We start from the raw sequence: 27,553 nt of genomic DNA, 5'->3' as shown, positions 1-27,553 counted from the left end.
TAGTGAAATAGCGAGAGGGAGGGCTGCCGTTAAAATTAGTTCCAGGTGTAATCGGCTGTTTAATTGGATAATGATCATACTGGTTCCGCTCTATATCTGTTGGCTTATTATTCACCCCAGAGCCATCTTTTTACCTCGGAGCTGCTCGGCTGGTCTGCTGCGCATTAACTACAGGTCCCATACCAGTTAATTTGTCATTCTAGACCTGAGAGCTGCACGGTTAGCCATTAATTCACATCAACCAGAGTGACAGAGTTGTCAATATGTGCTTTAAGGGGGATTGCTTTGATTAAAACGTCGCGCAGCACTAAAATGTGTGTGTGTGTGTCCCCCCCCACCACTGATCCACGGGAAATATGCTAATTAAATCCATGCGTAGGACCACACATGAATCATCGGAGGCAGTCTCATTAACAGGAGAAGGAGAAATCAATTTGCAGGGGATGTTTCTCTGTAGATCGGTGGCCATTGTGGGGTGATTTGCCATGTTAGACACTTGTCCTCATGCTATCAGTTCACTTGCACTGTTCCTGCTGTCTCCAGGCTGTCACCTCGCATTACTGCGGGGTCCACAATGTCACCCGACCCTAGCCTGCAGTTTGACTGACGGATTTACTTTATTTGACAATCAAAATTCATGTAACTCCCACTGCACAGCAGCCATTAGATCCATGAGAATCAATCAAGGATATAAACACAATGAAGCCAAAAAGGGTGTGTTTCTAGTGGTCCTTTTTAACACGCTCCAAAAATAAAACGATAACATCAGAACATATTATAATTTTTTTGCCTTTATTTAACCAGGTTTGTCCCAATTGAGATCCAGGATCTCTTTTACAAGGGAGACCTGGCCAAGAATAGCAGCAACACAAAGTTTCTAAATACACACAGACATTACTGATAAAAGTAACATTACAAAATGGTCAGATAAAACATTTGCACACAGAAAATGTGGTTACAATAGGCTTCACCATAGCCTTAAATACATTCAGTGTTACCAAGCTTTGAATCTTCAGATCGGACTGGAGATTGTTCCATGCAGTAGGTGCGTAAAACCTAAAAGCTTTCTTTCCCATTTCTGTTCGGACATTGGGAACAGCAAAGTGCAGAAAATCCTTTGAACAGAGATTGTAATTGCCACCATTCAAATTTAAAAGAGACCATAAATAAATCGGAACCATACCAAGAATGGCCTTGTAAATCAAAACATACCAATGACTGAGCCGACGTGCACATAAGGAAGGCCAGTTCACTTTTGAATATAATACACAATGGTGAGTATGAGATCCACAGTTTGTAATAAATCTTAGAGCCCCATGATACACGCTATCCAGCGTTCATATATAACACATCACCATAATCAATCACCGGTAGAAAGGTAGACTCCACCAGTTTCCGTTTCACACCAAAAGAAAAGCAAGACTTATTTCTAAAATAAAATCCTAGTAAAAGCTTCCGCTTCTTTGCAACATAATGGATATATGCTTTAAAAGACAAGTGGTCATCAATTAAAAATCCTAGGTATTTAAAAGTAGATACCAACTCAATTTGTTGACCATCTCTGGTAACAATTTTATCGGACAATGTTGATCTTACTGTTCTAGAATTAGTAAAAAACATGAGTTTTGTTTTTTCTGCATTTAGAACAAGTTGCAGTTGACAGAGCTGCTCTTGTACTCTATCAAATGCATACTGAAGATACACAAACGCTTTAGCAGGAGTAGGTGCAAAGCAGTAGATGACAGTATCATCAGCATAGAAATGAAAGGCAGCGTTTGGAATATTCTGTCCAACACAATTTATATATAGAGTAAACAATAATGGGCCCAGAATCGACCCTTGTGGAACCCCCTTATGGACTTTCAGTACCTCCGAGGTAGCACCCTCTAACTGAACAACCTGGGTTCTGTCTGTGAGATAGTTTGCAATCCACCCAACCGCATGTTCAGAAAAACCAATAGCTGTAAGACGTCCAATTAAATTAAATCGTGGTCAACAGTATCAAAGGCCTTAGAGAAGTCTACGAAAAGAGAAATACAGCACTGCTTGTTATCTAAGGCTTCAGTTATATCATTTATGACCTTCATAGCAGCAGTAGTAGTGCTATGGTTTTTGAGTAGAGTTTTTAGTCAGGTGTTCTTTTACTTGTTCACTGACTAAGAGTTCAAGTACTTTAGCCAAAACAGAGAGTTTAGAAATAGGTCTATAATTATTTATATTATATATATCAGAACGAGAAAAGACGTTCAGCCAATAAAATCTATATTACAGACCAGGGATATAGTAGTAGTATAGGTAAGATACGAGTTGTAACTGTTAGTCTAAATGCCCTGCTATGAGTGGACCCCCAAGGTTAGCACCGTTCTATGTTACTGAAACCGAGTAGTGGATACGGGATAGAAGATTATTGGTGAGATTCAACCTGAGACAAGCAGGGGTACATGTGGTTCCACAGATGGAGTAGTCTAGTCTCGTCTCCCCCCATCAGAAACCAGTGCAGAGCACTAGCATTCAAACACACAGGGGGAATGATGTGTAGAATTGTTAGTGCAGTAGGATCCAGATGTTCCTTCTGTTTTCTGAAGAGGATGAAGCCTCGAGGATTCAGGAGACCTCTTTTAGGTCGGAAAGAAACTAGTTAAAAATGAGTTTGATTTTAAATCTTTATTTCGAACATGTAAATACAAACAAAATAAAACAAAAACAAATCATTAATCTCTAGCAATGAAATAAAAAATGAAAAAACTTTGTAATGACTTGCGTAATTATACACCTATGATTGCGTAGCGCTGGCAAGCCTCGCGGCGTTATCCCCCCGTCACTTGGTTCTGTGTGAACGAGCAAAGCCGGCAGAATGAAAGTTCTCTCTCTCTACAATATTGCACAATCTCTGTGTAAAAAGGGCCCCAGAGAGACGAGAAGGGATAGACTAGACCTAGCTAGAACACATAGTCACTTCTCTCTCTAATTATAATCTGTTAATACCGGTATCTATTTATTTGCCTTTGACATGTTCCTGCTATGGGAAAATGGGTAAGAATGACACCAACGATGAAAGGATGATATATTTAACATAATCTATTAAGAGAGAGTATGTGCATTGTGTGTGTATGTCTGTGTGCATGTGTTTCAGTTTACCTGTGTATCTGCCTATATTTATTACCTTTCATTTCTCTAATTGACTCTAGCTGGAGACGCCAGTGCCAGACGACACAGACGGCGAAGAGAGTGCTGATCAAACCAGTGTAAGTAGAAGAGACGGAGCTCTCTTTTCCTCTCTAAATTTCTATTCCCTCTCTCCCTCCATCTGTCTCTCCTCTCTGTCTCTCCTCCCTTCTCCTCTAACCTCTTCCTGTGACATGACAGATCATTACATGCCAATCCCTGTGATTTCCTAGTGAATAAATCACCCAGACACAGCTGGCTTAGGAAATCAAGGACCTTCGTCACATGCAAGCCCCCCCCCCCCCCCCCCCCAAGGTTACTAATCATCCAATACCATAACTGAAAATGTCTGCCAGCTGTCGGAATCCCACAGTAAACAACAGCTTGATCATCAACATCATTTACTCTCATTCTTTCTTTTTATCTTTCTGTTCCCCTTATCTCACTCTCAAGCTCTCTTCCCTCTCTCCCTCCTCCATCTCTGATGCTGTGTTTTTTAACTCTCTGTCACCGCCCAAATTCTCTCTATCTCTCTCTCTTTCTCCTTTATCTCCACTCACTGTCTCTGATGTCAAAGTTTATTATGTATTTATTCAAAATTACTTTGTCTGCTTGTTATTTATCCGTGTCTATCCCACATCAGCTTGAATTCAAAGTTGTTTATCTCACTTTTGTCAGAGGTGTCCGTGCCAGTTTCTGCCAATAATTTGTGTGTGTGTGTGTGCGCGTGTGCAGGAGGTGACCGTGGTGTCCTGCAGTCAGGAGAAGGAGGGTGTTCCAGAGAAGAGTGCCCCCGGTCCTGACCGTCCTGTCCACTCTGAGAGAGAGGCCGTGCTGATTGGTACGCAGACACAATACTTATTGTCTCGCTGGTTCCAGGGCTGTGTTACCTCTACACTTTGCTCCCTTCATATCACAGCCGGGCAAATAAACATAGACTGAAATGAACTTTAGATCTCTGTGTGACGGTATGTCATGTAATTTTATTTTACTTACTCTGAAGCATGGACAGTCTGTTTACTGGGCGCAGCCACTGTGAATCTAACGCGACTTGGAGTGAAAATAACCAATTGTACGTTCTAATCAAGATGTCAGCCGCCAATAAACAGACTCCCCATTGACATTTTGAGATATTGGACCGTTTCAACAACTTTGGGGTAAGCGTTACTTACAAATAAGTAAAGTATAAAATGCTTGAGTAAGTCAAATTAAATGACATGATGCACAGTAACTGAGTTTCTTTTCATGTTCTCCTACAAACAAACAAACACACTAGATTATGTGGAAGATAATCTCCACTCCAAGGTATCAATACTTAAAGATGCTGTAAGTGGTATTTTTCTTTTGTTAAATGAAGTGGTCTACATAAAATAATAGCTCAACATTCCGACAGTCATCACTGATACAGAGTGTTTGGTCAGTAACATGGGTCTCCCAGTCCCTCCGCTCTGCAGTAAACACAAAATACATTTTCTGGTATCCCTTCTCACTTTATCCAATCAGGCGAGAGAACTCCACTCTGTAAAAGTAAGGAATAAAAAACAAATATGTGAAATACTTGAAACAAGTAAAATAATCTGCCAGTGTAGTAAGCAAATGTGGCTTGGCAAGATTCCTTGAAATAAGTAAAAATATATCTATGGTTCTCTCTCCTGATTGGATATATAAGTGGGAAGGGATACCAGACAATGTATTTTCTGTTTACTGCAGAGTGAAGGGACCCATATTACTGACCAAACACTCCATCAGTGATGGCTGTCGGAATGTAGAGCTATTTAACACACATTTTAACAAAACTACAAAAGTAAATGCCACTTCAAATGTAATTATGGTCCTTTTCACCTATTTTCACACCATTTTGTCACGTTTACATGACGTAATAATCACACACAAAACACGCTCTGGTTTAGGTTAAGTTAAGGTATGGTTTTTGGTTTGTTAATGGCCACCAGGGGGCTATAGTTAAAACTTTTACTAAAAATGGTTACGTTTACCTCCACTCATGGCTTCTCCCAAATTTGGGGCTTTCTTTACAAAGGACACAACTATAAGCTTTAGTCACTATTATTCACACTACTGTCACACATTCTATGAGTCCAAAAAGGCAACCTCATTCATAGTCCAGGCAGCTGCCGTCTCTGTGCTTCTGTTTCTGCCTTCAGGACTACATTGTTCTAGTTCAATATCAATTAAACTGGCCTGGATCACGGAGAGTGAATGGAAGACTCAAATCCAAACCAGGATTGGGTTTGTTTCTGTGAAAGCTTTTTATTAAACAGAAGAAGAGCATAATCTCTCCACTCAACTGATAGACAGCAGATGGTTTAATTGGTCTGAACTCATTTTCGAACAGACATACATAAAAGTTACCAAGGAATTCCTTCGTAACTCGATTTTACGTACTTATTCAGCATCCGCGAACGGCTTCGTATTGTAAATTCGTTTATGTACAATTTACGAAATCGAAAAGGCAGTCGTAAGTCGGACAGACCCGTGTTTTCAACAGTCTTGGACAAGTCATTGGGGATTGCTGATACTACAGACATCCGTGGAATTAAATAATTATACTGATAATAAATACAACAATATTTGTATCATTAACAATTACGTTTAGCATTTATAGTCCTGACTCAATGAGGCATCGTGAGCATTACACACACACTGCAAACTAAATCAATAAGAACTAAACCGATCACCGCGGATATAGCTACTATATAGTGGAATATACTGTATTAATATGCCATAATATGGTCTTCTCTATGATATTATTTATTGTTTTTGATTTATTCCTATTGCTAGAACTAAATAAATTGTGGATAAACGTCTTAGTGAGACAGCACGAGCACACACACACATGTACTGTATACGTGTCAAATTAATCGTTCCATCAAAGTAGGCTTCTATTATTCTAATTACTTGTTTTATTAGGTATTATAGTAGTAAGTCCTACTGTAGAACGTGACATATTAGCATGACATCTCATTTAGTAATTTCAATACTGAACGACTGCGTGATTGGCTCTTGACAAGCTCTATTTATTTATCCACTCTGGTTGGATGGTGTATTGTACTTGTGCTGTATAATAATACATTTGAATCTAATCTCATTTTGAGATAATTCGCAAATCGTTTCCGCGCTACCTGTTGAATGGGTCAGCAATGGTGCAGATGCAATGTCAACCCTTTCGCTGTTTTGCATACGGCCCTCGCTGTTTTGCACATGCCTCATTCGCTTTATAACATTTACATTTACATTTAGTCATTTAGCTGACGCTTTTATCCAAAGCGACTTACAAGTTCTGTGCGACAAGACAGCAAGAAGGGTATAACTCTATCAGCTGAGTAACAATGTTCATCAAAGTGTTGCGTGTTACAGTGTAGGTTAGTTTATTAGGACAAGTGCATGACATTAAGGTTAGTCGGGGTTAGATTTTTTTTTTTTTTTTTTTTTTTTTTTTATCATTTCATATCATTATAAGGAGCTGGCGTGTCTGTATGCAAATTCAGGTGAACAAGAACGCACCGTGCAGTTTAAGAATGAGTGACGTATATTATTCTTGGGTACCCAGCTGCGAAGATTTTGGCCACTTACTGAGACCGTTTCAGACGTTCAGGAATCCGGAGGAGGATTTTTGTAAATTTGTTGGTACAACATTTTTACCAAGATATTTACACTTACGAACACGTTCGAGAATGAGGACCAATGTTAGTAACGCAACAGCAACATCAAAGCCATCATTAAACACTAGTTATCAAAGGCTAGTTATCAGAGCTGAGCCTCTCAGTCAGAAGAGAGGAGGTAGATGGAGTGTACCGGTATTTATTTTTATATATAAATATATATATTCATAGTAGTTTGATTCCATGTTTAACAGCACATTCTGCCTCAGGTGCTGCTGGCCTCATTGGAATCCAAGCCTTAACTCTATGGCCCAAAACATGTTTTATTTAACAAAAGTCAAGACAGTTTTGGCCTCGCCAGGTATCAAAGCGAATGCCTATAAATGACCTGTGCAGTCGTGGAGGAGAATATTGTGGCCAGATGTGGAGAAAAAAAACTCTTTCAGGGCGCTGGAGCTATATAAAGGTTTTTCACTCTGTGATAGGATTATGTCATTTTGATTGACAGTTTGCTCAACATCTCTGTGTGTGTTCTCTCTCAGGGATCATCTCAACGTTCCTCCATGTCCACCCGTTTGGAGCCAGCATCGAGTACATCTGTTCCTACCTACAGCGTCTGGACACTAAGGTAACACTAACACAAATAAATACACACTCACAAATCAAATCAAATGTATTTGTAAAGCCTGAAGCCGCAAGGTGATGCCCCCATGGGCTGTACAAGTCTTCTTTGAACAAGTCAAGAAGAAACAATAAATTAAGAACAGAAAAATCCAAATATGCGACACTCCCAGACATGTCCCAATGAAGATGAGGAAAAACTCACTAAAAACCTAGCAATAGGGGAAAAAGCACAACAGGCAATGTGGAGGAGAGAAACCTGTTCAAAGGGGATCCCCCAACTTGTCTGTGATAATAATAGTGTTGCTATGGATGATCGATGGGTGGAGAATAAAACAGGCGAATAGTTGGTATTTATGTATATATACATGTAATAAAACACATATGTACATGCAATAGCAACTAAGGTACATAAGAACATTTTAGAATTTTTTTGTAAAATGGAGCTAAGTCATATTCCATTTGGATGAATGTATGTATGTATGTATGTACTGTATTCCACACCTACACACTGGCTGTTTCCACCTGGCATTAATATCTGTTCTGGGTGATCCGATCACAAGTGGACAGCTCTACATATGTCTGGTCTTCACATATTGAATGACCACTTGTGGTCAGATCTTGCTTCTTTGCTCAATTTGCAAATAAACACTTAGGCCTACTCCTACATTACTAAAGATGCATGCACATTATATCACATAATAGAGTATATACTTTGTTTCCATTACAATTTACTGTTGTTGCTGTAACGTTACTGTGAAATCCCTTAAGTTCAGAGAGACTACACAGCTTTTCAAATGCTTCGCGACAGTGAGAATGGAGGGGCATCGCACTAAATAACCTGCTGGCCAGTTATGGTTTTCTTTATAATGTTAGACACAGCTCGTCTTGACTCTCTCTCTTTCAACATACAGTATACTGTAGGCTATATACTGCAATTAAAATAACTGCCTGCCGAGGAACAATTTGGATAGGATATTGGATAACTTTCAGGAGCGTTGAACCAGGGCAGCACACAGAGGAAACGTGGCTGGAGTTTTAATTCCTTTCTATGTATAGTGTAATCTAGCAGCATAATCAAGTCATTCTCACAAGGAAGAACACAAGTTGCATTGTTGCTTTACAGGTGAATGTACTGTAGCTGGTGTAGCATCACCTGAATAATTATAGTCTATGGAGTATAATTAAGTAAAATGGCGCTGCTACGTCCGGCTGCCTATCTGTTCGCTCCGACGAGACTGTGCTTGCTTTTGTTAATATTTATAGTTTTAAGAGTTCTGTTTGTACCAGCTGTTGGTGCATTTAATGTGTATGACCGGCAGTCACTCATCGACATTGGATTAAGAAAAACGTACCATCTGGATTGCTCTCTGGATTGGCTTGCTGAACAACAACAATGGCCAGCTGAGGGCGGCTACGTGGCGTAGTGGGCAAGGAGCTCGCCACGAAATGCTGGAGACGCTGGGCTCGTCAGTTCGAGCCCAGCGCTCCACATTTCCTTTCAGTTTAGCTGGTCGTCCGTACTAATACACATTGGCCGTATTAGGGGGTGGGAAACTGATGGGTGGGGATCGGGCGTTGTGGACAATGACTCCTACAGGTCGGTTGGTGCGCCTGCGCAGTAGAATCAGGAAGTGAGCCTCCCACGCGTTACTCCTCGCCACTGAGAGATCGAGCTGCGCAGGTGAAAAGATGCGACTGCTGTTACCTCAAGTACCGGAGGGGACTTGTGCTATGTATGACTTAGTCCACATTGCAGCCGGCTTGTGGGAGGCAAGAAACAGCGTCCGTGACAGGGGAGGGTTGAATTGGATGATATGAAATTGGGATGGGAGAAAATATAGAAAATGGGAGAAAAAGTGGATAAAAAAAAAAACAATGGCCAGCTGAGATCCTGAGCTGCGGCCCAGGCAACAACAACAAAGAACGCAGGCGGCGACGCCGGCGAGGAAGAAGAGCCGGCGTTAGAAACAGACTGCGATCCAGGTGACACAGAACACCACTGCCCAGCATATTGCTGGCCAATGTACAATCAATAGATAATAAACTGGACGACATCAGAGCAAGGATTCAATTCCAAAGAGACATTAGGGACTGTAATGTTCTCTGCTTCACCGAGACGTGGCTGACACCGGACGTCCCAGACCACGCTATCCAACCGGCTGATCACTTCTTCATCCACCGCAAAGATCGAACAGAAGAATCCGGTAAACAGTGGGGAGGTGGAATAGCCTTCATGTTGAACAACAATTTGGAGTGATCCAGGCAACGTGAAGGAACTTTCAAACCACTGCTCCCCCAACCTGGAGTATATATCCATCAAGTGCCGGCCTTTCTTTCTCCCGAGAGAGCGTCGGTCATCTTGATTGGAGTGTACATTCCACCACAAGCAAACACAGGCGACGCGCTCTCCAAGCTCCACGACAAGGTAAATAAACTTCAAGCAGCTAACGTTGATGCTGCTATTGTGGTTGTGGGTGATTTCAATAGAGCCAATCTGAGAAGAGTATTGCCAAACTTCTACCAGCATGTGACTTGTACTACCAGAGGCGGGAATATTTTAGACCATTGTTACTCGCAATTTAAGTGTGGATACAAGTCTCAGGCTGCCAGTGGCTTCGGCAAATCTGATCATGACGCCATCTTTCTTTCACCAAAATATAAACAAAGTCTCAAGCGTGCCCCGGTAGTATCACGAGATGTGCAGCGATGGACTGTGGAGTCAGAGGAGACACTCCAGGCTGCACTTGAATGTACAGACTGGAGTGTGTTCCGCGACAACACAGATAACATCAATGACTACACGGAGACAGTGCTGGACTTTGTTTGTACTTTGGTGGAAGAAACAATCCCCTCTACCACAATTAGAGTTTACCCAAACCAAAAGCCTTGGGTAGATAAATCTGTCCGTGAGGTTCTGAAAGCGCGCACCTCAGCCTACAACGCCGGGCTTGTGGCAGGCAACATGAATGACCACAAGGTGGCGAGATACAACGTTAGGAGGGCAGTAATAGAAGCAAAAAGGCGCTACAGGGATAAAATTGAACTTCAATATGAACAGGCTGACTCTAGAGCTATGTGGCAGGGCCTCAGAACGATGACAGATTACAAAGGCACCTCCCTCAAACTGAACAGTGACATCTCCTTAGCAAATGATCTCAATACCTTCTATGCAAGGTTTGAGGCTGGGAATAACAACACCAGCCTACAAACCACTGCAATAGAGGGGGGGGGGGCGCTGCTGATGGAGATTCAGTGTTCAGGATAACAGAACATGAGGTGAGGAGGACCTTTAAGAAAGTGAATATCAGGAAGGCAGCACGACCGGACGACATCCCCGGCCGCGTCCTAAAAGTCTGTGCCGACCAACTGGCCCCGGTATTCACTGACATATTTAACCTGTCCTTAGAACAGGCTGTCATCCCCACCTGTCTGAAGAAGTCCACCATTATCCCTGTACCCAAAAAATCCAAGCCTGCTTGCCTCAACGACTACCGCCCTGTAGCTCTCACCTCCATAGCCATGAAGTGCTTTGAGAAGCTAGTGAAGGGCTACATCTGCTCCTCCCTCCCCATCAACCTGGACCCCTGCAATTTGCATACCGCCCCAACAGGTCCACGGAGGACGCCATAGCCCATGTGCTGCACACAGCAGCATCACACCTGGACAAGAGGCAGGGGAACTATGTGAGAATGCTATTCATCGACTACAGCTCAGCATTCAATACCATAGTCCCCTCCAAACTCATAGCCAAGCTCAGGGACCTGGGCTTGAACTATGACGTCTGCCAGATGGGTCTTGGACTTCCTGACAGGGCAGACCCCAGGTGGTGAGAGCAGGCAACTGCACCTCCTCATCCATCACTCTCAACATAGGGGCCCCCCAGGGCTGTGTTCTGAGTCCCCTCCTCTACTCCCTGTACACACATGACTGCGTGGCATAGCGGAACAACAACACAATCATCAAATTTGCTGACGACACAGTAGTGGTGGGCCTGATCTCTGCAAACGACGAGAGGGCCTACCTGGAGGAGGTTAAGGTTCTAGCGGGATGGTGTCAAGAGAACTGCCTCTCCCTGAACGTCAGCAAAACAAAGGAGATGATTGTGGACTTTAGGAGGTCGGGGTCAGGGACTACAGCCCTCTCAGCATCGATGGGGCACCGGTTGAGAGAGTGAACAGTTTTAAGTACCTCGGAGTCCACATATCCGAGGACTTGACATGGACCACACACATTGACAGTGTTATCAAGAAGGCACGACAACGCCTCTACTTCCTTAGGCGCTTAAGGAAGTTCAACGTGAGCCAGAAGATCCTCAAGAACTTCTACTCATGCACAATAGAGAGCATCCTGACTGGCAATATCACCTCCTGGTTTGGGAATAGCACTGCACAAGACCGTAGCAGACTACAGAGAGTGGCCCGTTCAGCCGAACGCACAATTGGAGGGGGGCTTCCCACTCTCCAAGGCATTTACAACAAGCGGTGCATGGGCAAGGCGAAGAGAATAATCAAAGACTCCAGCCACCCAAACAACTGCCTCTTTGAACTGCTGCGGTCAGGCAAGCGATACCGGAGTCTCATGGCAAGCACAGAGACTCAGAAGGAGCTTCTATCCCCAGGCCATCAGGATGCTCAATGAGCAATGATTGCTCAATGAACAAGGAGTGAACAATGAACAATCGTAACAACCATCAAATGCACTCACAGCACACACATCCACACGCACACACTCACTTTAAACAAACAACTCAATGCTGCACCCACTTTAGCCACATTAGAACACCTAAACACACTTCATATTTATTGGCAAAGAATTTGCACTACAACCCATACCTCATTACACCTTACTGTAAATTGTACCTCATCCCATTTCTGCATTGTACTGTATAGTATATAGTATATTGTATTGTAACTCAGTTACTTTTCTACTCTGCATTGTACATTGTATATATGTATATATTGAACACTTTTTGTCTACGTACTTGACTTCTATTTTATACTTACTATACTTTTGATACTTATCTATTTTTACCTAGCACAATCTCTGGAGCAAAACAGAAAGAAGCATTTTATATAAAAGTATTCTGTACTTCTGTACAACTAATAAAGCAACTTGAACTTGAAACTTGAGCTTGGTGCTTCTTCATATTTTACCTCGAAAAATCATTGCATCATTTACAATGATGCAAACAAAAAGACACAGAATAATAAAGTTATAAAGTAAAGAGAACAATCAATTAAAACAAGTATATAAAAACTGTTTATAAAAGATATGACAAATCTATCAAAACGAGTACAAACAGAAACAGAATGGTGTAATATTTAATTATTTGATATTTAATATATCAAAGGGTTACCAAGCTCTTGCTCATTAAGGTATCATGTAGAGAGTTCCAAGTGGTCGGAGCAAAGAAACTAAAGTCAGATCTTCCAAGCCTGAGGGACCTGCAGCGACCATGTGTCATTAGACCATGTGTGGTCTGGTCCAGAGGACCAGTCTAGCATAGATGTGATGGCAGTTTTTCAATAAGGGTCTTATACTGTAGATAAACAAATACATTATGTCTATCACGTCTCTCCGATTCTGCTGTCATTTCTGAATAGAATCAGGCATGACTACTCCTCAGTTGCTAGTTTAAAAAGGCAGTAAAATAAATGTAGACTCTCAACTAAAGTGAAAAGGAGCAGCAAAATGAACAAATCTAACAAACGGGAGATTAGCCCAGAGTCATGTTCCATATGAATGAATGTACCTAAAGAAGAAAATCACTCTGGGATTTTATCAACAGTGGGGAGCCCGTGCACTGAAACGGTTTTAATTAGACTAATAATTGTTTTGTGGATGCGTGTTGCGATCATGAAAAGGGATGGGGCTGCCGCACGGTGAGCCCACATTATAATAGAGAATTCTGATAACATAAAAACTCTATTTTACTTGGGATTCATTCAACATGTGGCAGCCCTAATATAGCCCATATATGGGCATTTAGAAAGATTCGGACAAAGTCGCGGGTGAAGCCAGGTTGCGCGATTTGAGAACCAACTGGAGATGAGAAAAGGGAGGAAGAAAGGGAGAGCAGATACTTTCACCATCTCTGTCTTCATAGATTTATACAGAACAAGGTTCACAAGACACTAGGGCTGTCCCCGACTAAGGATTTGTATAGTCGACTTTGATTGGCCAATAGTCTACTCGACTATGAAAAAAATGAATAATTTTTATTCCATTTGAACTGTGGGGGGTGCTTAATGTATGAAGGACTCGACTGAAGGCTTCTTGTCCTCTGTGAAAGCATGCAATTGATCCACTGATGGATACATCTTGATATTTGTCTAGTCTAGAGCGTTCATTAGATGGGTGAAATCCTCTTTCAGTGCCTCTGTGCCCGTTTTCTTATGCAGTTAGCCTCTCTGGTATGTGCGCCATTAGTGTTGGCCACGCTTCTAGGCCTCTTTGCTTTTAGAAATAATTGAAAAAATTTAAAAATTAAATTTGTTTGCATTCGACTAAGAGGTTGGCAGTCGACTACGGCTCCTTTCGATCGATTAGTCGACTAATCGGGGTCAGCCCTACAAGACACCAGAGGATGTGATGCACACTTGACTGGGTGGTCCTTCAATGTGGCCCAGGACACGTTTGCATGCCGTACACACTGCTAACAGAATGTGGTCTGAGCAATCAGTTCTCAATGTGTCCTCAATGTGTCTTGGGTGCTTAGAGCTGGCCACTTGTGATCGGATCACCCAGATCAGATCTTAATAGCAGGTGGAAACAGCCTCACAGATTCACACATTTATATACCACACACTCACAGACAAAGAAGAAACACACACACACACACACACATCTAGTCAGTGGCCTTGCAGGATTGACATACTGTATGGGCCTGCTCTATACCAGAGCCCTGCTGTGCAGTTTGAGCCTCCTGGTGCAGTCTTGGCGCAGACAGCAGCAATTGTCAGGGACATCTTGCACGAGCATTGCTACATCCAGCTTATCATTGCACCACTGTTGCCACGTCAGCTACATGTAGCAATCAGCTACAATGTAGCTCAAATTGGTTGAAGGACAGTATCATGGAAATGTGGTTGCTAGCGTTCTGCAGATGTGTCAACATTCAGTTAGGCATGTTAGGAACCATAGGAAGGATGTTAGGAAGGGTGATAGGAAGCATAGGATGGGTGATAGGAAGCATGTTAGCAACAGGTTCCAAGCACGAGGTAGTGAGGCTAGGAGCTGATTTCCTGAGGCTTGTGATGAAAAGGTGTAACCTTATACTGTAACCTCTAACCTTACACTGTAACCTCTAACCTTATACTGTAACATCTAACCTTATACTGAATATATTTGAATGGACAATGATTGAAATTAATTCAAGTAAAATACTTGTCGTTGACCGATTTTACATATATTCAAGGAGTCGTGTCCCTGGTCTGCTGTCAGCCTGTATGCCACCTCTGCCTTTTAATTGGCAAGATATGCTGCACACACACTCACATACTGACAGATGCAACAATCCCATAATCCCCCCCTGGTGGAGATAATGACTGTTTTTAGATGGAGCCTACCTGTGATTAGCCTACAGACATATCCAAGGGCAGGGTGTACATGAAATGTATGCATTTCCCTCCTGTCATTAGAACTCCACCTTATACACCTAAATACCTTCTACGGTTAGGTGCATCCCGTCATTTTGGAGATGCAGGTTGTTATATAAACCGTCCTATTTGATTGTATTTTTAAGCACAAAGGGGGAGTTCAAATAAACCTACAGTGTATGAAGGAGTGGAGATAAAAGCAGTGTTTCTTGGATTTCAGCACCACGGACAGCAGCGTAGCGCTCCAAGGCTGCTGTATACTGCATTCTCCTTTCATTGTCCAAACAAAAGCGTCTTATCATTTTGTCAAGATCCATTTGATCTGAGATCTTTGCCGCTATGGAGGAAGACGATATAGTCAAGGTGTTTTGTAGTGATGTCATATCAGCCACCACCTGCTCTCCACAGTGGATTTGACATGACCAACCCCCTGCCCATGGGGACATTAACGTGTGTTGTCGGGCCCTATAAATAAATTTGATTTGATTTGATTTGATTTGATTTCTCCACTGCATCTCTATTGTTATGAGTTTTTACAATGGTTGTTTAATGAATTTATTTGTGGTTTTAAGAGGTGGTGTTTTCTTACTACTGCTGTGCCACACCTCACTTCCTGACTTGTCTCCGCCGTTTATTAACTACTAATATCGTGGCCAGGTTTTACTACATAGAAATCTATTACAAATGTTCTCTGCTCATTTTATGCCAGTCTATAATTATGCCATTTGTATGCTAATTCTATGCCTATGTCTATTTTGTGTGTACATCACTGCTGTGAAGCACTTTGGGCTGCAATTCTTGTATGAAAGGTGCTATACAAATAAAGTGTATTATTATTATTACGTTGAGAGTTCAAAATGCTATTGCTACCATGTTTTGGTTCATTTGTGTGCACGAGATAAGTGTTTATACAGAGAACCAGCACAACAGACCAGCCTTTCTCCCCGAAGCGTGACATGCAGTGCCTGCTTCAATACGGAGCAAGTGGGATTGTGACTGCAATGTAAATGATACAGTAGATGTCGGGGAAATGGTGAATGTACACACTGCATTGATGGCAATGAGCTGCCAAGTGCACCCACTGTAGGAATAACCTATGAAATCACGAGGCACGCACAGTTTGCCGTCTGTTTTCTGACCAACCTTCTGCCCTGACTCAATGTTATTAGGGCTAGTTAAGAACAATACAAATATTAGACTAAAGGTCGATGGTTAATTCAGCAACATGATTAACTTAGAATGTAACAGAGCAAACCCATACACAATGGCTAAGAGTCACTGAATGTCTTAGAAAGGTTTTGATAACATATAGATAAACAGCAGATAAACGGCAGATAGCTCTTTTTTATTTAAGATGCCTAACGGTGTTGTTGAATGAGTTGTGTTTTTACGCATGATGGGTATACTTGGATTAAAACATACCGTAGTTGCATGTTTATAGCCTATGCGTTCAATGTAGGCTTTATTATTGTGAAGAGATCGATGACACGTTAAGGTTGATTTTTATAGTTTAATCCTTAACTCAATCGGCGCCAGAGGGCGCTGTGTACTGTGTGGTAAGAAGGCCAACGCTTTAAAGTATGGGAATACGTGGCAGTGTTTGCAGGGCTAAAACTATATTATATATTATAGTTATGGATATAATACTATAGTCATTTGACATTGAGTTTCTTCCGGTCAAGATGCAAAAAAATAGATCATTTTTCCATCCATACATTCCCGTTTTATACCGTTGTGAATATGAGTATAGTTTTAGGGCGGTCTAGGGTAATTTCCAAAAGGCTGAGGAATAGCCTTTAGCGTGTATTCTACTCAAAGCGTTGTAATTTCTTGCCTGGACTAGCTACTGTTCTCAAATCATATCTAGATGATCAGTATTATGTTTCATCATGAATGCATGAAAGGGGGGGGGGGGGGTAGTTTTTTTATGCTTTGATCGTCACCAACGGAATACGTTACACACACATTACCCACATACGCTCGGATCGCAGTGAAGGAATTCTTGCATCAACGCAAGATTGATACCATATAGCCAATGTTCCCTCTAATTTATTTTCGGTGTGAGCAAACACTCAAACCTCCTGAGCAGACATCAGCAACTACTGAGCAACATACGTCACCTGCCGATTAACCGGTTAGTTGATAAGCGGAAAAAATCTGAGAATCTTAATTTCCCTCAATGTCTAACATAAAAATCTATACATTTTGCTGATACACAGAAATAATACAAAAGGGCATATTATATTCCTTAATCAAATATTTATTTGACCATTGATTGATGATACAGAGCAAAGTCCTTACTTTGGCTGGTTTGGCGGCGGTGTGAGTCGTGTCACTAACTTTTGTCTTTTTAGGAGGCTGACTCGTCATTCTTTTATTAAGTGAATTATCATGCGACTAAGGGTGACCATATTGTGATTTATTTTTAAAGAGGACACTCTGCCTTCAGCCTCAAGATACTTAATGATACTCGAAGTTTACTCAAAGATGTCTTATCATTTTAATATATTTAAAGTATGCCTCCTCTGTATGGATATACAATTATTGTTTATATTATTTTATAACAAAATAATATCTCTCTATAACCAAAGTTACTCAACATGCTGTATTATGCCTAAAGTAATCTATCTGACAAATCTCAAGGAAATAACTAAATCAACCTATGACAAAATAATATATATTTTCAAGTCAACTGGACAAAATAAATAACAAGAAAAATATGAAGTAATGTTCTAAATAATACCTCTTCTGTATTAGAAAATCCAGCTTTAAAAAATATATCTTTGTATCTTTTCAATGTAATGTAAATTATAAAACAGTAACCTCACAAAGATACTAATTTAAAAGTGACCTATGCAGTTTCGAATTTGTTACATTTGCATAACTTGCAATTAGTGTACAAAACAAAAATCCTTAGAATGATTGTATCATAACAAGCATCTTATCAAACCAAAACATCATTTTGAGGCATCAAAATAGTTTTAAATTATTTTCTTTCTACGTATGTATAGCTGTATTCTTCAATCAATTCGGTCAACTTTGCCATCAAACTCTCGCCTTGCACAGCTTTATTTGTAATGTTTTTCTGTGTCCATGTGAGCTTTGAGATCGCCAGCACCTTTGTATTGATGTAGATCGTATTGCCAACATAATCCACCAAAGACCATGAACCGGGAGTGCTTGATTCTCCTCAATCCATGCGTTATAAACGCTTGTCCTGCCCGACAAGGAAAACTCCGGCCGGACACTTTAGATCGATGCACAGCCCAAGACAGAGAGTTTCAAAGGATGTGCAATACCGGCCGCAAGGCGGCAGGCGGCGGTATTGGACGTTTGCCATCTCGGACTCATTCCCAATTCATAACCGGGTTTGGCGCGTAACACTTTGAGTGCCAGCAACGAGATTTCTCGTTAGTTCATGCCAACCGTTGAGTGCCAGCCGACGAGAAATCTCCTTTTTAATCGTTATTTTTTTTATTATCGATTTCCATTCATTTTTCATCAATATAGCCTCACGTTACCAGTGGGGATCTGTCTGAGCTCGAACAGGGAAAATACCGCCCCCTATCGTCTCCGGATGGTACTGCACCCCATTGGACTGAATGAAACGCATGGGGAAAAAATTGTCCGGATTCCACATTTTACTTGTCAGGCATGTAATCCGAGCCTATTGCAGTCATCGCCCACCATCAGAACAGCGTGGAATATGTCTTTCGACCACCCAGCGTTGGATCAATAAACGCGATCGATATGTGGAATGGCGATCAGGAATTGGAATAATCTTTTTGGAGAACATCTGATCTGAGGTAAGGAATCTATTTTACCAGTATTTGGATAATCCGAGCTGTTTTCACCTATATATCAACGTGTCCCATATGTGTGTGTGTGTGGCTGTGAGTGTGTGTAGCTGATCAGGAAATAAGATAATTGATTTTTCAGCCCGCTTCTATAGCGTGCATAACAGGGTTTCCGTTAGAAAAAATTGTTGCCGGTCTCCGTGACCTGCAAGATTTCAATCTACCGGACAAATGAGATTAATTCCGGTCATAGTTTATTGAGCTTTAAAACAATTGATATAGGCTATATAAAGAATGTCATCCTCAAGGCATGTAGATTTATAATATTATTACTTAAAACGAGGCTACTTTTGCGTATAGTCATTAATATATTCCAAATAAAATAAGTCCCTCGATACTCCGTGCTGCTGCTGACTTGAAATAAAATAGACCGCGTATGTGGGCAGTCGGTCCGACACTAAACAGCAGTCTGTTATAATCACATTTTTATGAGCTAACGAATTCCGTTATATTGGACATTTGTATTAATTATATCAAGCGAAGAACTGAGAAATGTTGCAGAGAGAGACGGCAACATTATCGTGGGTTTGCGTGATGTATATCTCCACCTCCCAACGACTTGGTGCTGGTCATAATGTCCGGTGAAAACAACTCCCTCCAAGCACAACTTGACCACCCGAACCGTACCAAAACAGGCCAAAATTAAATAGCCCATGCGACGAACGATTCATTACATTCGTTTCATCGTTGCTCCACCAAGCAGCCGGTCCAACAATGAAAGCTGTTATCAGCGCGAGCCGGCCGCAGTTAGTTTGCAAGAAGCATCCAGCTGCAGACCCGCAGAGCAGCTTTCCAGGTCTGGGGACCGCACTGTGCCAGCAAAGCTGGTGGGTTCTGTGGGTCTGCAGCTGCATGCCTTCCGCAAATCCAGCAGCAAGCTCTCGCTGAGCGAAGCAACGACAACAAACGCAATGATTGTTTCGTTCATCGCATAGGCCACCCAACTCCAGCCCATCCAAATACAATTCAAATAATCAAACTGTGCCCAGAGGGAACTATTTTCACCGGACACTATGACCGGAGAGATTAAATATGTCGGACTTCAACAGATTTTGCCGGTCAAATACCGGTAATTACCGGCTAACGGAAACGCTGGTGCATAAGTACACGTATACTATCGATAATCTAGCGTTTATTTTAAAACGATTCATAAATAGGCCGAAAAATGACAACGTGTTTTGTGTATTACAGTAAAGCGCGATTTCTGCAGAATCTTTTTTTTTTGAACGTTTAAAAAAACAACCGTTTTTCGAAATGGTATAAAACGGAAATGAACCGATTAAAAAAACAATCCGTTTCGACAATGTTGACTGCAAACAAGTCATTGATAAGCGACGGTCGTATTAGACACATAGCCCATAATTTAAGATATAGTTTATGCGTTCACAAATGTGAGCGCTCTGTCATTGAATAGAGCGTTGGCACTCAACGGGGTATATAGGACTGGCACGGCTGGCACGGAAAGTGTTAAGTGTTGGCGAGTTAACCCGACTTTATTCGTGAGTGGTGTCCAATGAGTTAATTGTCAGCGTGTACAGTTGGTGAATTTGGCAGCTCACTGCATCCAGTGTGTAAGTTCAAGTTTTGTTTTATTTGTCACATATACTGTATGTGTATATACATTACAGTGAAATGTTTGGTTCTGTATGAGCCCCCTAAGATTGTGCTTCATACAGTAGAAATAGTCAAAAGAATAAAGACCAAACACTATGCAAAATATACAATATACAAAACTAGTACAAAATGCAAAAACGAGGTAGAGATGTAGTGCAAATATTTTAGTAATAAATAGATTAAATATGGTGTAGTGTCTAAAGTTAATCTTAAAGGTGAATGTTTAAAGTGAGTGTGTGCACATGGATGTGTGTGCAATCAATGTAGATCGGATGGATTAGTGTTGCATCGAGTTATTGAGCATCCTGATGGCCTGGGGATAGAAGCTCCTTTTTGAATATTTCTGTACTGGCCATGAGACTCGGTACGGTAGTGCTTGCCTGACCGCAGCAGTGCAAAGAGGCAGTTGTTCGGGTGGCTAGAGTCTTTGATTATTCTCTTAGCCTTGGCCCTGCAACGCCTGGTGTAAAAATGTCCTGGAGAGTGGGAAGCCCACCTCCAATTGTGCGTTTGGCTGATCAAGCCACTCTCTGACGTCTGCTGTGGTCGTGTGCAGTGCTATTCCCAAACCAGGAGGTGATGTTACCAGTCATAATGTTCTCTATTGTGCATGAGTAGAAGTTATTTTAAGATATTCTGACTCACTTTGAAGACTTTAGATGCCTAAGGAAGTAGAGGCGCTGCCGTGCCTTCTTCACTACACTGTGTGTGGTCTCGGATAATGTGGACACGAGGTACTCTTCTCGACTGGTGCCCCATAGATGCTGTGGGGGCTGTAGTTCCTTGCCCCAGACATCCTAAAATCCACAATCAATTATTTGGTTTTGCTGACGTTCAGGGAGAGGCTCTTCTCCTGGAACCACAGCGCCAGGTTCTCCACCTCTCCCAGGTAGGCCCTCTCGTCGCTTGCAGAGATCAGTCCCACCACAGCTGTGTCATCAGTAAGAATATATGGGTGCGCAAAACATGCCTTCCATAATTACGCCTGTTTTTAAATAATGTACCACGATACAGTATACGGTAACCCCATGAAGCCAATTAGCTGTTAATAAGGCTCTACTATAGTGAACACATGGTGATTGATATCCTAATCTAGTAAACTAACCAGTATTTATCAATTTATCATAGTGACCAAATTTGATACAGTACATTTGTTGTTCAATATCGTTTTGAGTAATGTCAAAATAGAACCATAGTAACGCACATCACATCTGGCCCTCTAAAAACACCAATGTTCACCAAAGCTCTCTATAGTCTCATTAATTGCCTTTTACTAACAACGCAAGCCAGTGTTGTCAACATATTTTGATAACCCATCCCCAAGATAAGGTAAAGGTTAATTAAAGAGTCTCTATCCATATATATCTATAACCAAGGACAAGTGCCTAAAGCAGGTGGCAGCTGGAATAAATGACTTGGCCTTGTGCACTGCCAAAACTATTTCATTATTTAATTTGTGCGTTCACATTAGTATTTTGAGCGCTCAGTGTATTAAAACGTGGCCTCGATATATATTTCCTCTCTGTATGGCTCCGAGGCTCCGTAATTAACTACAGTAGGTTAGTGTGACTTGACTTCCACACTGCAAACAAATTGCTATCTTTGATTAAAAAAGAGGATATGGAGAGGGCTTCAGCGTTCTTGTTTTGTTTCGGTAGGTGCTCTTTGGATTAAATCCGGCGTAGGATTCGTTATAGAAGAAAAGTTGAGATCCAAGGCAGCTCTACAATTTTAAAATGCCTTTATTATTTGGCTTACATTATTTAGAATGTTTTAAAATACCGACATGTTTCGGCCTACACATGGCCTTCTTCAGGGTGTTGTAACTGTGACAAAACAAAACTGTAACTAAATAAAGAAAAAAGGAAAAAACAGAACTCTGGGAGAGACTAATTATAATGGGGGACAGCTGGTGCCAAATGGATGAAGGCACAGCACATTCTCAACTTGACATAGTTAGAAGACAATCCACTTATAAGCTATGTCTACGTTGAAGGAATATACAATAATACTAAATAGTAATAAAAAAAATGTGTATATTATATAAGTATATATACACACACACTCAAAATATTGTAACAACATAAGGAAATGAGTCAAATCAAACATAGAATAGATCAATAATAATATCAAAAAATATCAAAAACAACAATGTAAGAGCATTGAGTAATGCAAGACAAAAAATACTACTATATAATGTAACGTACTTGGCCTATAGAAGTGACAACATGTCCATAGAGTCATTTAAACCTGCAAAGAGGTGGCCTGTAGTCTATCAAAATACAATAAATAACAATGTATAAATACAATAAATAAAGTGTTCTACTGGCCTATAAAAATTATACCATGTCTATAGAATCATTTAAACCTGGGAGTGAGGTGGCCTGCAGTCTATCGATCCAGCGACTTTCTTTCTGGTTTACAATTCTTTGTCTATTTCCTCCCCTAGACGTGAGTGGAACACTGCCAATGCCGATAGCTGTAAATAGAACAGAGGTACTTTGATGAACATCATGAATATGTTTAGCCATTGCATAATCCATGTTGTTAGTTTTGATAGCATATTTATGATCTGCCAGTCGATCAAGTAGGCGGCGTTTCGTACGGCCAACATAAAAAGAGTCACATTTGGAACAGGACAGTATATAAATAACATGTGTCGTTTGACAATTAATGAAGCTGTTAAAGTATATGTCTGTTTTGTAACTGGGTGGGTAAATCCTTTTGATCTTACCACCACATTGCATTGTTTACAGTGACCACATCTATACGTTCCTATAGGAGGCTTTGGTAACCATGTAGATTTAACATCTGCCGGTAGATGGCTTCGTACTAATTTATCTCCGAGATTGGGGGCGCTCCTAAATGTACAGAGGGGCGGGTCAGGGAATATGTTAGACAGGGCCTCATCACATTGGATCAGGCTCCAATTCTTTTTAATTATATTGCGAACAGCAAGGGCCTTAGTACTATAAGTGGTGGAGAAAAATGTAAGCTAACGTCAACAACAATGGCGTCGATACATTTTCTAACAGGAGTGAGTGTGGGCGTCTCTACAGTGACAAAGCCTGAACCGGATATCACAGGTTCACCCTTCTCATTGGTTGAAAATGGCCTTCATGTTTGTACATCGCCATCTGTTGCTTTGGCATTGTACTGCATGTATATTACATCAACAGTGTTAAACCACTGTGAGCGACCTGGAGTGGATTGGAGCGGAGGAGAACTCTCGCTCCGGACGTCGCGCCGACCCATTTTAAAACCCACTCCTCGCTCACGTCAAAACCGCCCGCTCCGCGCCCCGCGCCGCTCACGCTCCGATCCGCTCACATGGCCTGGTAGCCGCCCACCCCTTCGGCCCTATCTGTGCATGCCACTGCTGTCTTTCTTTCCTCTTTACATTGACAATAAACATGCTACCTGCGCTAAACTGGATCAAAACTTGCTACATGGAACAAGGATCGGCCAGTGAGTCATCTGTGATGGCTCAGTATTAGAACGTTTGCAATCGGACGTTTCTGGAATGTTGGCATGCTATCGAAAATCATACCCGGGGGGGCGGAATTACGCCAGCTTTGTTTGGTTGTGTGTAAAGTGTAAAGGTGTAAAAAAATAAATAAAAATCTACAGCAAGAATTTTGGGTCTCAATGAATCCAAAATGACTATGTGGTTAGAAGTGGTGGAGAGAATAAAAGCTAGCATATAATGGTAGTGTCTGGTTAGGAACAAGTTATAATGGTTGGATTATCCAATGGGGGGTCCGGGAGGGGGGGGGGTACGAGCTAGAGCATGTGTGTAGGTTTTTAGATAACAGATATTAGGGGTATATCCTGTATAAGACATTTGACTAAATGGTAATTTCATTGGATATGCACTGTAATTAATGCTTGTATATCTTATCGTGTGTTGTCATGTTTGTTTATATGTTTGTTTAAAAAAAAAATAATTACTTAAATAGTAACAGTGTCGATAAGACAAAAAAAAAGATAAGCAAAGCCGGCATAATGAGGGGTCTTCTATAATATTGCAGGATCTCTGTTTTAAAAGAGGCTTCTATCTTGTCCTATGGTCTAGACTGAGGTTTAGAGTCAGTTTGCTAATGATCATCAGGTTGCACGAGAGCTGTGAGCATGAATCTGTGTTAATCTCTGTGTATACAGTATTCTGTGTTATGTGTTTAACCACCGCCCACTGCGTTTGTTTGTGTGTGTATATCCAGATCAACACTGGCGAGGTGGAGGCCCTGCTATCTCGGCTGCCCTGCACCTTCAAACAGGAGCTGACGGGGGTTGGAGCCAGTCTGGAGAAACGCTGGAACTTCTGTGGCTTCCAGGGCATCAAGTCATCATAGACTCTAGAGGACACTGCTGGGCCAATGGAAAAGACTACAGACTTTACAGGACACTGATGGGTCAATGGTAGAGACTACAGACATACAGGACACTGCTTGGCCAATGGAAAAGACTACAGACTCTGCTGGACCAATGGAAAATACTACAGACTGTACAGGACACTGATGGGCCAATGGAAGAGACTACAGACTCTACAGGACAATACAGGGACAAGATGAAGATGTATTGGAGAGACAGTGGACTATGCTGAAATAACATGCGAAACACAGAAGAAACGGCAGCGTAGATGTCAGATCAGGGAGAGACGTTACAGGGACCTTCTGTCAGTGGCTGAGGCAAGTCTCCACTGTCTCCATGGTTACAGAGAGAGGTACTTGACACATTGCCGCAGTGACAAGAGAACTTCAAAAAAAACATGAACCCTTTCTGTTCATGTCTCTGCAAAAGTATACCGTTAGATGGAGGAGCCCTCTGAGACTTGGAGAGGAGCTCCGATTCCACGTGGACTGTTGTTTTGTGGGCGGTATTTGAGCCTGAGAGAAGGCTATTGGCTCAGTGTGCTGTCATGTGAGGGTCTACAGGACTACAGGGTCTACACGCCTCCAAACCCTCTGGCCCCTCCTCTTTCCTCTCGTCTTTTTACTGTTCTTGCTTTGTAAAGTAAATCAAAATGGATATATTTCTTGATTTTTCTTTCTTGTAAAGGCTGTTCACATTTGCATAGAATCGTTTCTTTTAATATTCTGTAAATGCTGAATGGATGAATATTTTTGATTATTAAAAAAAAAGAAAATCCAGTTCATATAAGAGAAAATTGCTTTTTTTCTGTAGGAGCTTGGGGAGGTTGCATTGTATGTATGTGACGTCAAGTATGTTCTGTGCGTCCGAGCGTGAATGTGAGAGAACTGCAAATCCAGTGCGTGTGTGCTTTGCTATGTAAACAGCCCTCAGCTATGTAAACAGCCCTCACTCTGCCGAGCCCTATCATCAAACCTGAGAAGTACACACAGACACACACACATAGTCAGTCACACGCACACAACCTGACGGACAAAGGCAGAAATGGACAAGTGCTCCACTTCTAAGTCAGTGCTCATTTGTGCCTGAATGCCAGCTCCCCTGAAGCTTACTGTTGGTCATCTTGGCTCTCGCCAGGGCTGCTTTTAAGAGCTTACCTAAGGCCAATTCTGCCCCATAAAAGCCCATTAGACCTGGCCCTCTGCCTGGTTAAAGGCACACTCTGCACAGCCGCATCACCCTTCCCGGGGAACACACCTGAAGATGTTCCTTTATTAATCCCCTTGAGGAAATGCAGGGGTCATGGGGGCGGGGGGGGGGGGGTCGTCTTAAAGGAACACGCCAACATTTTGGGAAATTAGCTTACCGTCTTCTCCAGAGAGAGACAAGAAGATCGATACCAGTTTCCTCTCTGTGCATTCAGTAGACAGCTATCTGGCTACATGTTAGCCTAGTTTAGCACAACGAATGGAAGCGGACATGATCGGTTAGCCTTCGGGAGAGGAGAGGTGTTAGTTGGACAATGCCTAGGCTAACCGGCCATGTCCGCTTCCATTCATTGTGCTAAGCTAGGCTAACGTTCAGCCAGATAGCTTTCTACTGAACGCACAGAGAGGAAACTGGTATCTATCTTCCTGTCGCTCTCTGGAGAAGACGGTAAGCTAATTTCCCCAATTGTTGGCGTGTTCCTTCCTCTGATGCATAATCAGAGAAGCGGGTTGTGTGTCCTATGGCGCTTGTGGTCATCAACATGCATTCGTTTGTGTGTATTGTTTGCCCCCGATAGGGCGTCGTCTCTTCCGATAGGGCGTCTCTTCCACTCTCCCCAGATAGAGAGCCCTCTGAGGCAGCCAGGACCACCGGTTCCTCCCAACAGCCCAGCCAGCCGGTTCCTAATGCCCCTCTGTTGTGTGGATATTTGCCCGGTATTCTCTTCCCCTGTTGCTCTGGGAAACCAAAGGTTTTATTACACATGATTTGCTCTCATCAGCCTCCTCCATCTCCTAAGGCCCTGTGTATGAAACATGTCCACGCTTGTCTGAGCACCAGTCCCCTACCTGAATTAATCATCTGTAATGTGAATGATTTCCCTCAGGTACGTACAGTATATATTCATCATTATTTATTTAGAGTGGTCTGGAAGGGAGCAGGGGTTGTGTGGGTGTATAGTAACCCCAGAGCCGGCTGTCTTGAATATCAGCCCGATGTTGTGTTGTTGTGTTGTTATATGCTCTACATAAACCACTAACCAGCTTACTGTCAGAGATTGTAGGTTTTTGTCAAATATGAGAGCAAAGAAGCTCCATTACTGTTCCATATCTACTCATAACCATGTTTAAGTCATGAGCTGCTCCATGTCCTGCTCCTCCCGCCAGGCCTCGTCCAGCGCTGGTACTGTGAGGACCGTGGCTTTACTGGAGAAGATGATGTGGTGCTTCTGGGAGGAGGGGGACTTGATGCTTCACTTAGGACAGAAGGAGAATGCTGCCTGTACAGAGTAGTGCATCACTGGGCTTCCTCCCTGTGCTAAGACGTCATCTCTGATGGAGCAGACATGATGACAAAATGGTAGTGCACCTTATTCAAACCATATATATATATATAATATATATATATATATAATCACACACACCTCTCTCTGCCATGAAAATTCCTTGATATCTTTCTTTCAGAAGTTGCTTTCCATCTATTGTTTTCTCCCCAT

At 41.9% G+C, this 27,553-nt stretch overlaps 1 protein-coding gene across 4 annotated transcripts in view; it reads left to right on the top strand.

The window, feature by feature from the left end:
- The window catches only part of LOC311242748 (ecto-NOX disulfide-thiol exchanger 2-like), a 385,400-nt gene extending 359,855 nt beyond the window's left edge, over positions 1-25,545 (top strand). For all 4 annotated transcript variants that reach the window (XM_084331769.1, XM_084331767.1, XM_084331770.1 and 1 more), the window contains 4 exons: positions 3,189-3,245; positions 3,901-4,006; positions 7,328-7,413; positions 24,699-25,545. In XM_084331769.1, coding sequence (XP_084187895.1) covers positions 3,189-3,245; positions 3,901-4,006; positions 7,328-7,413; positions 24,699-24,830 — 381 coding nt within the window. In that variant the 3' untranslated portion in view covers positions 24,831-25,545. The remainder of the gene's footprint in view (positions 1-3,188; positions 3,246-3,900; positions 4,007-7,327; positions 7,414-24,698) is intronic.
- The last annotated feature ends 2,008 nt before the right edge of the window (positions 25,546-27,553 follow it).

The sequence above is a fragment of the Notolepis coatsorum genome (genome assembly GCF_963971535.1).
Source record: "Notolepis coatsorum genome assembly, chromosome: 16".
NCBI lineage: Eukaryota > Metazoa > Chordata > Actinopteri > Aulopiformes > Paralepididae > Notolepis > Notolepis coatsorum.
Note: the sequence above shows the minus strand (reverse complement) of the source record. Positions and strands in the feature narration are given on the sequence as shown.